Source organism: Nicrophorus vespilloides, unplaced genomic scaffold (assembly GCF_001412225.1).
Source record: "Nicrophorus vespilloides isolate i.1.1-1 unplaced genomic scaffold, Nicve_v1.0, whole genome shotgun sequence".
NCBI lineage: Eukaryota > Metazoa > Arthropoda > Insecta > Coleoptera > Silphidae > Nicrophorus > Nicrophorus vespilloides.
In genome coordinates this window covers 49,989-64,535 of record NW_017096643.1, presented here as the reverse complement: position 1 = coordinate 64,535, position 14,547 = coordinate 49,989, and the positions used below count along the sequence as shown (strand labels likewise).

The following is a 14,547-nucleotide window of genomic DNA, read 5'->3' as shown; positions in this document are numbered from 1 at the left end:
TTCCGTTAAGAAAGAATATCATCACATTTCCGACAACACCATCCTAACACTACTTCCATTTTCGACATATTCATGTGAGAAAACTGACCAAGAACTTCGGTAATCCGGAAATTTTGGAACGGATTAAACTCGTTAAGCAAGGTTCCAATATAATTTGTGTTTGCTGTAAAAGAAAACAAAAATGTATTGTGTCCAACCGTTATTATAATATATAAACAAACTGTGAATGCTTTTTTATAAAAAAAAAATATTAAAAGTATAAAGAGACCAAGACCCCGGATCAATACAAATAATATAAACAAATGGAGTCAGGCGTAAATTCACTTCAACGCATGTGATTGGTAAAACAGTCCTGGTGTTATTAGTCAATCTAGTTGCGTCTTAGTTATTTGTGATTTCACATATTTCCAAACTTGTGTTCGGACATGTTCTTTGTGATTTTTTTTTTGTGCAAAATCTAATAACACTTATATGTCTCCGAATAATAAGCCAAAGAATAAAAATAACCATAGACATGAAAAGCAAAATCATTACAAAGCGAGTCCAAGTTATACTTTTTTTCCGGCATGGAACGCATTATCGTATATTACATTAGTTTGGATGGTAAAAATTGTTTAATTATACACGAGAAAACATTCGGAAATTTTGGAACGGATTATGCTCGTTAAACGAGGTTCCACTGTATAATATTTATTGTGAAATTTTTGTATCAAATAAATATCTATATATTTTGCGTATTTCTAGAAAGAACTTTGTTGTGACGAGAAAAGGTTGCATACCATACCAATAAACAATTTCAGGTAGAATTTAATAAACTTTATTAATATTATAAATATTACATAGCTTACATATTAGCGGAGACCGCAATAGGCTTTAGCTTTCAGAGGTTTATAGTTTGATACACAAAAATAGAAATAATAGTGTAACAATTTCAGGCATTTTATTTTGAAAGTAATGCCAACCTTCTTTCCAAATTAAAGAATTGAACTACTTCTTCGGCAACCATCGGCAACAAGTAGATCTAAATATGTCAACATGAGGATATTCGCGACATATGCATATATGGATATATATATATATATACTATAACCTCTAAAGCAATTTGGTTTTATTTGGTTGCTGTGTGTAGTGTGGTTGTTGTTTGGTGTTGTTTTTTTTCATTCAAATGTTTTGATCTTGTAATTTAAGAATGGGGGAATACTCTGGTATGGACCAGCAATTCGTGGAGACACATTTTGGTAATTCGTCGGATTTTACGAAACCCATAAAGGAAATTGAAGTAAATTTATCATTATTAGTAATAATTAAAAGGAACAACACTAATCTATTATGTTTGTAGGAGAAATGGAAACTTGTTCCAGCTTTCCTGAAAATCAAGGGTCTTGTGAAGCAGCACATAGATTCATTTAATTATTTCATTAATGTTGAAATAAAAAAGATTGTTGAGGCCAATGACAAAGTGGTGTGCGATGCAGACCCCTTATTTTATATTAAGTATACCAATGTATATGTTGGATCACCTGATGTTGATGAGGGTTTCAATATCAGCAAACCGACCACACCACATGAATGTAGGCTAAGAGACATGACCTACTCTGCTCCAATTACAGTGGATATAGAGTACATGAGAGGAAGTCAACGTGTTTCTAGGACAGGATTACTTATTGGACGGTATACATATACAAAATTCTTAATATTATAAATAATTCAATTCTCTTATTCTGCAGCATGCCAATTATGTTGAGATCATCCAATTGTGTGCTCACAAACAAATCAGAGTATGAGTTGGCCAAGATGAATGAGTGTCCTTTAGATCCTGGGGGATATTTTGTGGTGAAGGGACAAGAGAAGGTGATCTTGATTCAAGAGCAGCTTTCCAGGAACAGATTGATTTTGGAAGAGGGCAAGTATGGAGTTCAATGTCAGGTTACCAGTTCGACGCACGAAAAGAAAACCAGGACGATCGTGTTCGTTAAAGCAAACAAATATTACCTGGGACATAACAGTTTTATCGATGTGAGCTAGATTCTAATACGTCTATGAAGAGATGCATTAATTCTTGCATTATTCCTTTCAGCCCATTCCCATATCTATTGTTTTCAAAGCTATGGGCGTAATCAGCGACCAAGAGATCAGCACGATGGTTGGTATCAAAGATTTGCGGAAAATAACGCCCACTTTGGAGGAGTGTCACACATTAAAAATTTACACTCAAGAGGCGGCTCTCAAGTATCTCGGTACTAAGCTAGTACCGAAACGATTTGTTACAACAAAAGTGAAGACACCTTTAGAGGAGGCCCGTGAGGCTTTGACATCAACTATTTTATCTCACGTTCCCGTTGTTGAGTACAACTATAAGATGAAAGCCGTATACTTGGCATTGATGGTATGTATTAGAAATGCATTTAAAATTTCAATTTCAAAAATGCTTTATTATATTGCTAATACAGTTACAGTGGTAGTTGTTATAAGGGGGTGACATATATGTGAGCTTAGGCTCATTTAGCTAGCCAAATGCATTTAATGAGTGTGTGTATGTAAATATAATATATATATTTATTGTAGTTGAAGAGAGTTATCGAGGCGCAATCGGATAGCAAGTTTTTGGACGACAAGGATTACTACGGTAACAAGCGTTTGGAATTGGCCGGGTCTCTGTTGTCGCTGATGTTCGAGGATGTGTTCAAGAGATTTAATTTCGACTTGAAGACTATCGCCGAAAAGACGATTCCGAAGATTCGAGCCACGCAATTCGACGTCGTCAAGTACATGAAATCCGATCTCATCACCAACTGCCTGGTGTTTGCCATTGCAACGGTAATATCAGAGTACGTGCGTGAATGTATATGAACTGATGTATTTTTAATTGTTTGCAGGGAAACTGGACAATCAAGAGGTTCAGAATGGAGAGACACGGCGTGACGCAGGTGCTGTCTCGGTTAAGTTACATTTCCGCATTGGGGATGATGACGCGTGTTAACTCGCAATTCGAGAAGACTAGAAAGGTTTCGGGACCGAGATCACTGCAGCCCAGTCAATGGGGAATGCTGTGTCCGAGCGACACACCCGAAGGCGAGGCATGCGGTCTTGTCAAAAATTTAGCCCTTATGACGCACATCACAACCGAAGGAGATGAAAACCCGTTGGTCCGTCTGGCGAATAACACGGGCGTGCTGGAGATCAACACGGTCGGCGGAGAGTTCATAAATTCGGACGGTGTATATTTGGTGTTCCTCAATGGCAACATAATAGGTGCAATTAGGCACTATCGTAGATTAATCAGCATGTTCAGATTGATGAGGAGGAGTGGTTACATCTCGGGGTATTGCTCGATATACCCGAACCATCTTCATAGGTGTGTGTATATAAGTTCGGACGGAGGTCGCCTCTGCAGACCATATATAATAGTCATCAATGGAATTCCATCTGTGTCAAAGGAGCACATTGTCGAGTTGGAGAAGGGTATCAGGAGTTTTGAGGATTTCCTGCACGATGGATTGATCGAATTCCTGGACGTGAATGAGGAGAACGACAGCTATATAGCATGCTACGAGCGCGACATCACGCGAGAGACGACACATTTGGAAATATCCACATTCACTTTGTTGGGTGTATGTGCCGGGCTCGTTCCATATCCACATCACAATCAATCTCCAAGAAATACATACCAATGTGCCATGGGTAAACAGGCAATGGGTACGTTTTTGCATTACTTACTTATTAATTCCGATCTGATAATACAACAGTTCGTCCTTTTCAGGAACTATCGGTTACAATCAGAAGAATCGCATGGACACCCTTATGTACAATCTTGTGTATCCTCAAGCGCCGATGGTGAAGACCAAAACAATAGAGCTAACAAATTTCGATAAGCTTCCCGCTGGTCAGAATGCAACGATCGCGGTGATGAGCTATAGCGGTTATGATATTGAGGACGCTCTCATCATAAACAAGGCTTCGTTAGATCGCGGTTTCGGCCGTTGCCTCGTCTACAAAACGTCAAAGTGTCTGTTAAAGCGATACGCGAATCAAACGTTCGACAGAATCCAAGGTCCCCTCATAGACACCCAAAACAGCAAACCTATATGGAAGCATGGAGTGCTGGACGCCGACGGTATCGTAGGGCCGGGAGAACAGGTCCTTAACAAACAGACGATTGTGAATCGTTCGATTCCCGTAATTTCTGCTGTTCCCGGAGCGGCGCCGGGAGGAGCCACCAGCAGCATAGAATTTCGCGATGCGCCCATAGTCTACAAGAATCCCGAATCAAGTTACGTGGAGAAAGTGATGGTATCGACTAACGAGGAGGAATCTGGACTGATCAAGATACTGTTGAGACAGACGAGGCGACCGGAGATCGGTGATAAGTTCAGTTCCAGACATGGACAGAAAGGTGTCGTTGGTTTGGTTGTCGAGCAAGAGGACATGCCGTTCAACGAGTATGGCATTTGTCCGGATATAATCATGAACCCGCACGGATATCCATCCCGTATGACGGTCGGTAAACTTATCGAGCTGCTGTCAGGAAAGGCGGGATTGCTGGAAGGTAAGTTCCATTACGGAACTGCATTCGGTGGATCTAAGGTCGCAGACGTTAGCGAAGAACTCTCCAAACACGGGTTCAATTACCAAGGGAAGGACTTCTTCACCTCAGGCATAACTGGTGAACCACTGGAAGCTTACATTTATTCAGGACCAGTTTACTACCAGAAATTGAAGCACATGGTACAAGACAAAATGCACGCCAGAGCTAGAGGACCCAGGGCCGTTCTGACCAGACAACCGACGGAAGGTCGAAGCAAGGACGGCGGCCTGCGTTTAGGCGAAATGGAACGGGATTGTCTAATAGGATACGGAGCTAGTATGATGCTGGTCGAACGTTTGATGGTGTCCAGTGATATCTGCGAGGTGGACGTGTGCAACCAGTGCGGGAGGTTGGGCTACTGCGGGTGGTGCAACAGTTGCAAAAGCTCTGGACAAGTATCGACAATCACAATGCCATACGCATGCAAGCTTCTGCTCACCGAGCTCCAAGCCATGAACATCACGGCCAGACTCACTCTGAATCACTACTGCAAATAAAATAGATTACATAATGAGGAGACATTTTCAGATTCGTTTTCTACATAATACTAATATTATTGATTGGTCTGTTTAATAATAAAAGGCTAAATTACTTTATTGTTTTAAAAATCACAATTTGTTATAAAAATTTGGACTGTCCTTTGGAAAATCTGTCATCCAGCAATTGGGCTTTTTTCATGATAGCCTTCTTCTGAGCCTCGTCAAAGTGGTTCACTTTTAAATCGATGTCCCTATTAAAAGGCCTCCGCACATTGGCACTACCATCCTCCCGTTCTTTCTGCAAATTCATTATAAATACAAAAGACAGACAGGAATGTTTCTTTATTGCATACCTTTTTCCTTTTTTTGATTTTGTCCTGGTGCTGCTCCAATAAACTCTTCTCCTTTTCCTTCTTTTTTTGCTTCTTGTGTTTTCGTATCATGTCCTCCTGTTCCTGATCGCGTTTTCGTACTTGCGCCAATTCCGCTTCCTGCTTGAGGTCATCGTTTACTGCCGCTCCGTCCTTCATATCCGAGCGCTTGTTTTGTGGTGTATCCGTCCAGGAGGAACGGTCAGTGAGATCGGGTCCGGCTCTGGCTTTGAATTGTCTAGGACCCAAACCGTATTTGGCCACTGCGCTAGGCAATTCTATCATCCACTCCTCCCTACCGTTCACTTCCTCCTGGCCACCATTCAACTGATCCAGCTTCATTTGAAGAGCTCTTTCTTCGAGTGCCCGATGGGCAAGCGAATTGGACGTAAGATCGGGTGGCAGTGGACCATAACATCCATCATCGTCGTCATCATCCTCATCGTTTTTGTCGCCTGTAATGGCAACATCAGCTTCCAATTCACCTTCTTCATGCTCTAGTTTTCCCTCAATTTCAGTAATTGGTGTTTCGTTTACTGTGTCCTCTTCGAGTTTCTTTCGCAAATGCGGTGGCAAAGTTGGACCTATGCATTTTGGTGTATCCTCGGTGATTTTATTGACTCTCAAATGTGGCGGAAGCAGCGGACCGCACATCGAGGGCGGCAGAGCCGGTCCACAAATTCCTTCCTCCGCATCTCCAATAAACGTTTTCCCTTCTTCGCTATCAACATCTTTGTTATACTCGATGTCCGTATTACTCACTTCAAACTCCTCTACTTCAAGTTCATTCGAAACCTTCTCTTTCTCCGGCTGCTCCTGCTCTTTCTCCTCTTCGTCCACCTTTCTACTTAAGATCTCCTCTTCTCTCCGATTCAGTATATCCTCATCGTCGGACGAAGAGATCGCATCACAGTGTTTGATTTTAGGCTCCTCCCTCTTGGAGCTCCTTGAGCGCGATCTTCGCCTATGGTGACGACGGGTATCGCGTGACCTCCGTCGACGACTCCTTCTGGTGCCACCGTCCGGACTTCTGCGACTGCTTCTCTTATACGAACGCGACAAATCTCTGTTGTTATCAGTTTCGCGATGTCGCCTCTTCGAAGATTCCGCCTCCTCGTATTTATTATCGCGACGGCGGCTCCGATTGGTCTGCTTGTTCCTTGTGCTATCAGTTTTGAAGCGAATACCGTCTTCAGAATCCGACGACTCGGAATCAGAAAACTGATGCATCCTGTAAAGAAAATGAAAACGAACTATAACAATTGTAAACAAGTATTTATTTATTTATTTATCCTACAACTACACTAACAATTATTTCAACATTTTAACAATCTTCTGTCCACTATATTTCACACTTTTGAATATGCCAGCTGTCAGTAAACCCTTTAAGCTTTGCCTGATTGAAGACTTCCACACAATCTCATTGATGCACTGCTCAACCACAGCACTGCAATCTGGGTCATATGCAATCCCTCTGAGAACATCTTCAGTATCCTGCTTAAAATTCCCTCGATTCCAAAACCGGGTCAAAGCTTTCTGCGGCCACCTTGGCAACTGGTTTAAATGGTGCAACTTTGCCAGTGGACAAGTGTCCTGAGAACACAAACCGCCGCCCTCTGTCAAGACAGGAAAATCAACGTAATCAGTTAAACTCTTTAAGAAAGGTCTGTAAAGATTCCTGAAACCATCAATTTGAGGCTTCACAATATGTTCCACCTTATTCTTGTTCTCCCCAAAGGTCATGCGGAAATCTCCTGCATAACTCAAATTACAAATGGTATGGTAAAACTCATATTCAGAGAATGTTTCTGGTAATATTAGGAGAGCTGCATGCACAGCAGACTGTAAGTTAAGTTGCAGAGCAGTCTGCAATTCAGAGCTTGTTGTTTTCTTGATAATCTCTACTGGTTTATGCAGCCTACCAGCAATGTATAGATCAGACCACTCCAATAGATCTGTAATCAGATCTTTAGAAGATATTACACCATACTTAATAACAACCCCTTCCATTGGTACCAAAGTGTTAAAGTAAACTCTAGCTCCAGAATTCTCCTGGAAACTGGCAATGAACTTTGGCCCTAAATACTTCAATCCACTGTAATGTGAAGAGTTCCCTTTCATATTACCCTCGTGCCACTTCTTTGGATTATCCACACAGTAAACCATATCAATCATGTTGGACTGTTTAACATTGGTAAGCTGCTTCTTCACCCCAGAACCATAGGCAAAGCAAAAAGAGAAGTTCTGAGGGAATTTTGATAGCAGCCGCGAATAAATCGGGGGGATTATTAGCGTCCTAGTTGTTGCCATGACTTAACCTCCAATGAAGACTACCCAAAAGATATAGAAACACAGTGTGGAGGTCTTTACGTTGTACAATAATTAACCACAACTAATAACAATTAACTACTGCTAACGTTCACATCAATCATTATCATACAAACAATTATAATATTGATAGCAAAATACGAATTTTCCTATTTTGTAACAAGGGAACGAAAATTTTATAAACATACCTGTCAATGTCAAAAATTACACTGCCGCAACCGCAACATACGAAGAGAGTAAAAAGAAAACTCTATTCCTGATTTGAATGATTTTCAACAGCAAGTTCATAAATAAGTAATACAACCGAAAGCAAAACAGGCCTTAGTTTATGTTGTTCAACATAAACTTTGCAGCTTTGCACTTTTAATAGATAAGTTCTCCGCGACACTCAAACTTTTTGAAATGTGTTATGTGTTACTTTACTTTACATAGACGTTTAGCTTTATCTTTATTTTAAATTATAATATATATACTATATTACTTTGCTAGTTTTTGATTTATATGATAAAATTTGAAGCTTTTACCAGTATTTTTTTTACAACTTTAACAACATTTTACAGTCATTTGACAACGACTACAAATTTGATTATACTCATATTAAAGCCTAAATATTTAATATCATTTGTTATTTTTTTTTAATGTCTAAAAATGTTTGGGAACCTCTGTGGTATATATTAATTATTGCTCTGTTGGCAACACCACTGACATTGACAATCAGCATTGCCATTATTGAAATATAGTAAAAAATATATTTAATTGGATATTCAATTGAGAGAGCAAAAATTGGCAAAAATGTTCCGCGGAATGGTAAAGAATCCATCGAGGCCGTACATAGTTATAATTAAACTTATACTTTCCTCTCGTTCACAGTTCAGTTTCTTGATTGGCATCTATGCAGGACTTTATTTGAGTCAAAACTATGATGTAAGTTTGATCCATAGTAAGCTGCAAATCGCTTTTGTTTAAAGCATTCGTTTATTTTAGGTTCCCAGAGTCGACGACCCTGCAGCTCTATTTGAAAAGATAAAGGATTTTGCTGACAAGCATAAAAAGGAATGAATATTCCATATGTAAATTACTATTTTATTATTAAATAAATTCCATAATCTCAAATTTCTATGATAGCATTATACCACCTCCTAGATACTCTTGACGCGTTTGTGGCTCAACGAAAGCGAGCCAATCACTGGAATGTGTTGGTAAAAGACCCATGCTCTGACACTTGTACAGTGCTAGACCAATGTTGATAAAATTTCCCAGAAGATAGACTAGTTTTTGGGCAGCAGCACTGGAATCTTCAACTAATTTGAAGGTGCTATTGATGGAGAAGAGAGCCTGAATGGGCCTCATGCACAACATTCCAACCATCATTATGGGGAATATTGATATGGAATTTCCAGCCATGTACATGATGAATAGGTTCATTGGGACTTGCTTCAGTGGGGCCAGAGCTAATTCCCATGACTTCTTCTTGATCAGGTGACTGGTGTCAGTTTTTTTGGTCACTTCGCTGTTTGAAATTGAGCTGGATGTGCTGTAGGCTGGGGGACAGGCCAAGTCTCCACCACTGATAGCTACCCGATTGCTCCTGAATAAACAAATACAATGTCAGATGGTCAATGTAAAATTGGATTTGTCAATACAAACTTTGATGACTCCAAGCTCCATTTCATGCGGCGACTCATGTTCTTGTTGCTACTCATTTTACCTATCAAAATTATTTGATTATAATTAATCAATTTATGACTATAAACTTCTTTCTCACTGCTACGACTGCTACAACCAACTTCACCTATTACTTTGACGTTTAATTTTCATTGATGCCAATGTTCAAAAAAAAATAAATATTAGCTGCTTTTTGTTTATTTTCAGAAAGATCTTAGCTATGTAATATGTTTGAATTCACTACTAAATAAAAAGTGGGTGCTATTTATTAGTCTGAAAAAATTGGTAAAGCTTTTCAATTTTCTGTAGCACCATAGCCATAGATTACGAGTCGATTGCTACGGTGCTACCAGACTATACTCTTTACAATTTACGGTAATTCTGTCGTGAAATCTATTATTGTTATGCATATAATCCCATTAAAATAGCAGAAGCAATGTACATAACAAGGATATTTTTATTGTATTTATTATAAAATTGTTTCAGCGATAAGCATTTGCTTTATGTTTGGGTAGAAAAGTGAATGTATCGGGGACAGGACCAAGAAGCATCTCGCTGATCTTAATCCAATCTGATGCTGAAGGAGAAGCCATCAACGTCTCCAGATCGTTTCGTCCTTTGTAGTACGGAGGTCGCTCATTAATCTTCTGCGGAGGCGACTCCAACAGACCGATTGGTATATATCTGTAGAGGAACGAGAGCCATTCCAACAGGAATCTGCGCGTGTTCTCCACGCCCTTATTGTCGGATCCCCAGTTCTCCAAGCCGTAGTTGGTAAACTTTTTCAGGATGTCGAACCGTTCCGAGCTGGAGATATCGTACAGCTTTTGTTCCTTGATCTCGGTAAAGATCCAAGGTTTGATTAGTGCTCCTCTTCCAATCATCACACCGTACAGTTCCGGACACGATTCCCGTGCTCTCGCGTAGTCTTCGTAGCTCAAGATGTCACCGTTACCAATTATTGGTAGGGGAGATGCGACCTGTGCGCATTCCCTGATGTACTCCCAATCGGAACTTCTCGTGTATCTTTGCTCCCTCGACCTGCCGTGTACTGTTACCAAACTCGCGCCCCAATCTCTCAATTTTGGTATCTATATACATAAATTAAGAATGATATATGTTTTTTAAACAATTTAAAATATAAATACCAAGGTGTGCGCGATATTGGTGTTATTGTAAATACCGGTACGTGTTTTCACAGTTAAAGGTATGGACATCAGATTCGTCATGCTACGAATGCAGGTCTCCAGAACATTCTGCCGCCTCATCAATCCGGAACCCGATCCTTCGCGATAAACCATATCAATTGGACATCCGAGATTGATGTCAATGAAATCGACATTGATCTCAGTATCTAACAATTGAGCGCATTTGGCGAAGATGTGCGGATTGTTGCCGCACAGCTGAACCCCAAAGACATCTTCGGTGTGGTGCCTCTTCACGAGAGCCCATTCGTGTGTTGTGCCTTGCAACAGTTTCGAGCACATCGCCATCTCTCCGCACGTAATATCCGCACCATACTCCTTGCAGATTCTTCTAAACGGCAAATTTCCCACTGTTGTCAAAGGGGACAGGAATAGTTTGTCTTTGAAATCGATCTTCTTTTTTTCTCTTTTTAGCAGCTTCACAATATCCTCATCAGTTACAGCTCCTGATGTCTGCACACTTTTCTCATCAACTTTCTAAAAAAGTTTAGGAACCATTGCAGTAATTAAAAAAATAAATAAATTTTAGCATGCTATTTTGTGTAAAAATAGCATGCTAAATAAGTTTATAAAAAATAATCACCTTTTCCTTCTCCTCTTTCCTCAGTCCATCTACATGTTTAATCATCTTATCTGCCAAATGGAAATCATACTTTTTCCTCTGCAGACTAAACCTCTTCTCACTATGCAACACATTCAGCACCTGCTCATCTTTTTTAACTGCTTCCATTTTTCCCCTATCAATTTTATTCTTTCCTTCAACTGTTACATGCTTTTTGGCAAACCTGCAAGTTATACCAAAATTGCATTGTCCAAATGTCTCAAAGTTGTAGCAATCATCACCTAAATACAACAATCATTAATATTGTGCAGATATTACAGAGTCACTGTATTTACCAATATCATTTGGTTTAGTTTTCAAATAATCTTCAACTTTATGCAAGAATTTGCACTTTTCAAATTGACATGTTTCTGGGAACTCTTCATCTTCTGTGATTCGCGTGATTTTCGAGCACAGCGCTTCACTGGGATTGTATTGTGCAAAATTCTTGCGTGCCTTGTTTTGTCCCTTCAACTTCTTACCCTCTTCCAGTTTAGGTTTCTTGGCATCAGGCTCATCACACTCAACACCTGTAATCTTCTCAATATCTTTAGCTGAGACATGATTCAAATCCAAAGTCCTCTCATGGTCTGTCACCACAAACCTATTTGAAAAATGAGCATATTACTACAGGAAATCAAATATTAGAGTAATTAGCACTTACTGCTCCTTAATTTTGCAAACACCAATTTGGGACATGTTAGAAAGGTATCTAAAATGCACGTTTATAACCTACAAAAATATTGCATTTGATCTATGTAGTTTCTTTTTAATCTACGCAGTATATTCACTTACCTAAAACTGCAATATGATAATATTTCTATTATGAATCACTTTTATTGAAATTTCAGCATTGTTATTAAATTGCTAAATAATTATTTTAATTTAAAGATTTAAAAACAGTAGATACCACGCTTATAAATAAAGCGAAGATGGTGGTTTGTCTAAGTTAGTTTATACCAGAAATACCAATAGTGTGTAAAGATAAATAAAATTTAAATATTAGTGAATTAAATCTTTAATAATAGTTTTAAATAATGCAGTTATGAGTAGATAATAATTAGATTGGATTAATCTGTGTATTAAACGAATTCAACTTTGTTGTTTCTTTTAGGTTGAAGTGTTGGTAACATCTGCACTCTAAATTTGACGTTTCTTTTCACTAAACAAATTATTTCTATCTTTTACCAGTTTACAGCTTTTACAGTTTTCAGCAGAGAAATTAATTTATTTTGGTACAAAAATAAATCAATTGCGGTGTAAAAGATGGTCAAGATCTTCGCTTTAAGTGTGCTGCATAAAACGGATGCGGGTGCTGTGTGGTTAAAATCTGCGTACGATGTCCAGAGCTTCAGCTATTTCCAGAGGGGTTCAATACAGGAGTTTATGGGGTTTGTGTCAAAGACTATAGTTGAGAGGACACAGGCAGCTTCCAGGCAGTCAGTCAAGGAAGGAGGTAATATATTAAATTCTTAGTATGATCAATATATTTATTTATAGGCAACTCTATTTTAGAATACTTGTGTCATGTATATGTTCGTGGAGATGGTCTGGCTGGAGTTGTGATCTGTGATCAGGAGTACCCATCTCGAGTGGCCCACACACTGATAACAAAGTTCTTAGATGAATTTGCAGCTAAGTATCAACCACATAGCTGGCCCAATCTGCAGGAGAAAGATATTGAGTTTAATCAGCTTAATGTCTATTTAGCTAAATATCAGAATCCTAGAGAGGCTGATGCCTTAACTAAAATACAGGAAGATCTGGATGAGACCAAGATTATATTGGTATGTAATCAGAAATCCATTTAATTAAAACTTATTATGTCATGTTTTGTTCACAGCATAATACAATTGAAGCAGTGCTGGAACGCGGCGAGAAGTTGGATGATCTTGTGACGAAATCTGAGGGTCTAAGTCTACATGCAAAAGGTTTCTACAAAACTGCTAGAAAGACAAACAGTTGTTGCACATTTGGTTAATCCATTTTGTTCTAATTTAATTTATTATAGCCAAAGTTCTCTTGCTCTGATCTGGGTGTTGTTCAAATTGTAACCAGCTTTATTGTTTTTGATGTTTGTATTTTAAGAGACAATAAGTGTTTGTTATTATATGTGTATTACTATATACTATATATAAAAATGAAAAAAAAAAAATGAACCATAGAGAACCAGAAATGATGCATTCCAAATTCTTCAAAAATTACTATTAACTTCAGTGTATCAAGTGATGTTTTTTTTTTAATTATATTAAAATAAAAGAAAGGCTTTAATTGTGTTTGACAAGATGTAATAATAAATTTAATATTATGTACTAATTTGTAGTTATGACTTTATTACAAATATCACTCAGATTCGTCTGAATGCTGAGAGTGTATATAGAATGGTGAGAATGTTCTGCCTCTGTGGTTGAATGTGTAGAAGGATGGGACATTCCTGTAGGTCTCCCATGTCTTGTTCTCTAAGTCTGCAGAGGCTTTGATCTCTTTGAAGTCACCAGCAATATGCATCACTCCGTACATAACAGCAAACAGACTACCCACTGATTGGAATATGATCTGTGAAATAAATGTTCTCAATAATAGTGAATCATATATGTTTAATCCTATGGGCTTACATCCAAAGGTAGATGAGTAAAAGTCTGCTCATTGATCCTCAGGAAGGATCTATCTGCAAGATATATTTGTTGGTTATAATCAAAACAATAATATATATTAATGATGTATGAGACTTACGTTGAGCTGCTGAATAGGCTGCATGGAATAGGGATAGGAATCCAATGATCAGCACGAATCTATGGAAAAGTGTGGCCGGCATCGTACAACCTCTCAATCAATTAACGTAATAAATAAATAAATCTTAATGACTAGTAGGCTAGAATAAACCATGAAATTTAAAGTAACCTGTCAATATTTACCGCAGCGAAGTTGGTTTCTTACGATGTGTTTATCAAAAGTTTACCATTTATTGGTGACCGGACCAAACAGAACTCACCAGAACAGAATGTGATATATCAGGACAGGTTAAAACAGAACGTCATACAAGAGAACAAAACAGCGACAAAATAGAATACAGTGGAACCTCGCTTAACGAGAAAAATGAATTGTACGAAAAATGACTCGCTTAACGAGCGACGTTTCGAATAACGAGTGCGATTTGTGCGCCTGCTTCTTCTTCTCTGTTTCTTCCAGTCTGAAAAGGAGTGGAATAATTTAAAAATGTTATTGAAGACATTTTTGATATAGTCAGGATTTTGATCCAGTCGGGAATTTGATTGCCACCGAAAAACGAATATTGATTTAAATTCCAATAAAT

General features: G+C 38.6%; 7 protein-coding genes across 9 annotated transcripts; 2 read left to right on the top strand and 5 right to left on the bottom strand.

Annotated features, from left to right (window-relative positions):
* Window positions 1-1,103: 1,103 nt before the first annotated feature.
* LOC108557726 (DNA-directed RNA polymerase III subunit RPC2) lies at window positions 1,104-5,166 on the top strand. The gene is made up of 7 exons (XM_017914371.1): window positions 1,104-1,279; window positions 1,340-1,671; window positions 1,728-2,016; window positions 2,078-2,386; window positions 2,566-2,817; window positions 2,877-3,696; window positions 3,761-5,166. The coding sequence occupies exons 1-7, from the start codon at window positions 1,190-1,192 to the stop codon at window positions 5,080-5,082; spliced, it is 3,414 nt and encodes a 1,137-aa protein (XP_017769860.1). The 5' UTR covers window positions 1,104-1,189; the 3' UTR covers window positions 5,083-5,166.
* Window positions 5,154-8,126, bottom strand: LOC108557728 (GPALPP motifs-containing protein 1). The gene is made up of 3 exons (XM_017914372.1): window positions 7,952-8,126; window positions 5,418-6,666; window positions 5,154-5,362 (listed from the first exon to the last, which is right to left on the bottom strand). The coding sequence occupies exons 2-3, from the start codon at window positions 6,663-6,665 to the stop codon at window positions 5,204-5,206; spliced, it is 1,407 nt and encodes a 468-aa protein (XP_017769861.1). The 5' UTR covers window position 6,666; window positions 7,952-8,126; the 3' UTR covers window positions 5,154-5,203.
* On the bottom strand, window positions 6,747-7,610 carry LOC108557694 (phosphatidate cytidylyltransferase, mitochondrial). Its single transcript, XM_017914328.1, has one exon. It carries the CDS (start codon window positions 7,608-7,610, stop codon window positions 6,747-6,749), a length of 864 nt encoding a protein of 287 aa, XP_017769817.1.
* Window positions 8,127-8,825: 699 nt separating the features above from the next.
* On the bottom strand, window positions 8,826-9,556 carry LOC108557706 (ER membrane protein complex subunit 4). Of its 3 annotated transcripts, none has more exons than XM_017914342.1 (3): window positions 9,538-9,556; window positions 9,411-9,471; window positions 8,826-9,351 (listed from the first exon to the last, which is right to left on the bottom strand). In XM_017914342.1, the coding sequence occupies exons 2-3, from the start codon at window positions 9,464-9,466 to the stop codon at window positions 8,880-8,882; spliced, it is 528 nt and encodes a 175-aa protein (XP_017769831.1). In that variant the 5' UTR covers window positions 9,467-9,471; window positions 9,538-9,556; the 3' UTR covers window positions 8,826-8,879. The 3 variants fall into 3 exon arrangements, with proteins under 3 accessions (XP_017769831.1, XP_017769833.1, XP_017769832.1); XM_017914344.1 differs by having other exon boundaries at window positions 9,544-9,550; XM_017914343.1 differs by having other exon boundaries at window positions 9,529-9,549.
* Window positions 9,557-9,863: 307 nt separating this feature from the next.
* Window positions 9,864-12,066, bottom strand: LOC108557697 (tRNA-dihydrouridine(47) synthase [NAD(P)(+)]-like). Its single transcript, XM_017914332.1, has 6 exons — window positions 12,030-12,066; window positions 11,899-11,966; window positions 11,531-11,838; window positions 11,217-11,476; window positions 10,577-11,110; window positions 9,864-10,519 (listed from the first exon to the last, which is right to left on the bottom strand). Exons 2-6 carry the CDS (start codon window positions 11,931-11,933, stop codon window positions 9,911-9,913), a joined length of 1,746 nt encoding a protein of 581 aa, XP_017769821.1. The 5' UTR covers window positions 11,934-11,966; window positions 12,030-12,066; the 3' UTR covers window positions 9,864-9,910.
* Window positions 12,067-12,360: 294 nt separating this feature from the next.
* Window positions 12,361-13,489, top strand: LOC108557702 (synaptobrevin homolog YKT6). Its single transcript, XM_017914337.1, has 3 exons — window positions 12,361-12,690; window positions 12,750-13,021; window positions 13,078-13,489. The coding sequence occupies exons 1-3, from the start codon at window positions 12,501-12,503 to the stop codon at window positions 13,213-13,215; spliced, it is 600 nt and encodes a 199-aa protein (XP_017769826.1). The 5' UTR covers window positions 12,361-12,500; the 3' UTR covers window positions 13,216-13,489.
* A 16-nt stretch (window positions 13,490-13,505) lies between these two features.
* On the bottom strand, window positions 13,506-14,230 carry LOC108557703 (membrane magnesium transporter 1). Its single transcript, XM_017914339.1, has 4 exons — window positions 14,172-14,230; window positions 13,968-14,106; window positions 13,850-13,902; window positions 13,506-13,790 (listed from the first exon to the last, which is right to left on the bottom strand). The coding sequence occupies exons 2-4, from the start codon at window positions 14,047-14,049 to the stop codon at window positions 13,578-13,580; spliced, it is 348 nt and encodes a 115-aa protein (XP_017769828.1). The 5' UTR covers window positions 14,050-14,106; window positions 14,172-14,230; the 3' UTR covers window positions 13,506-13,577.
* Between the last annotated feature and the right edge of the window lie 317 nt (window positions 14,231-14,547).

Bases quoted from the DNA above. Each gene is read 5' to 3' on its own strand.
- LOC108557726 (XM_017914371.1), top strand. From the start codon at position 1,190: ATGGGGGAATACTCTGGTATGGACCAGCAATTCGTGGAGACACATTTT. The intron at 1,280-1,339 runs GTAAATTTATCA...TTATGTTTGTAG, and splicing joins AACCCATAAAGGAAATTGAA to GAGAAATGGAAACTTGTTCC. The intron at 2,818-2,876 runs GTAATATCAGAG...AATTGTTTGCAG, and splicing joins TGGTGTTTGCCATTGCAACG to GGAAACTGGACAATCAAGAG.
- LOC108557728 (XM_017914372.1), bottom strand. From the start codon at position 6,665: ATGCATCAGTTTTCTGATTCCGAGTCGTCGGATTCTGAAGACGGTATT. The intron at 5,363-5,417 runs GTATGCAATAAA...ATGAATTTGCAG, and splicing joins AAATCAAAAAAAGGAAAAAG to AAAGAACGGGAGGATGGTAG.
- LOC108557694 (XM_017914328.1), bottom strand. From the start codon at position 7,610: ATGATTGATATGGTTTACTGTGTGGATAATCCAAAGAAGTGGCACGAG.
- LOC108557706 (XM_017914342.1), bottom strand. From the start codon at position 9,466: ATGAGTAGCAACAAGAACATGAGTCGCCGCATGAAATGGAGCTTGGAG. The intron at 9,352-9,410 runs GTTTGTATTGAC...TTGTTTATTCAG, and splicing joins TGGAGCTTGGAGTCATCAAA to GAGCAATCGGGTAGCTATCA.
- LOC108557697 (XM_017914332.1), bottom strand. From the start codon at position 11,933: ATGTCCCAAATTGGTGTTTGCAAAATTAAGGAGCA. The intron at 11,839-11,898 runs GTAAGTGCTAAT...TTTTTCAAATAG, and splicing joins GTTTGCAAAATTAAGGAGCA to GTTTGTGGTGACAGACCATG. The intron at 11,477-11,530 runs GTAAATACAGTG...TGTTGTATTTAG, and splicing joins AACTAAACCAAATGATATTG to GTGATGATTGCTACAACTTT.
- LOC108557702 (XM_017914337.1), top strand. From the start codon at position 12,501: ATGGTCAAGATCTTCGCTTTAAGTGTGCTGCATAAAACGGATGCGGGT. The intron at 12,691-12,749 runs GTAATATATTAA...ACTCTATTTTAG, and splicing joins GCAGTCAGTCAAGGAAGGAG to AATACTTGTGTCATGTATAT. The intron at 13,022-13,077 runs GTATGTAATCAG...TTTTGTTCACAG, and splicing joins ATGAGACCAAGATTATATTG to CATAATACAATTGAAGCAGT.
- LOC108557703 (XM_017914339.1), bottom strand. From the start codon at position 14,049: ATGCCGGCCACACTTTTCCATAGATTCGTGCTGATCATTGGATTCCTA. The intron at 13,903-13,967 runs GTAAGTCTCATA...TATATCTTGCAG, and splicing joins AGCCTATTCAGCAGCTCAAC to ATAGATCCTTCCTGAGGATC. The intron at 13,791-13,849 runs GTAAGCCCATAG...TTTATTTCACAG, and splicing joins TTACTCATCTACCTTTGGAT to ATCATATTCCAATCAGTGGG.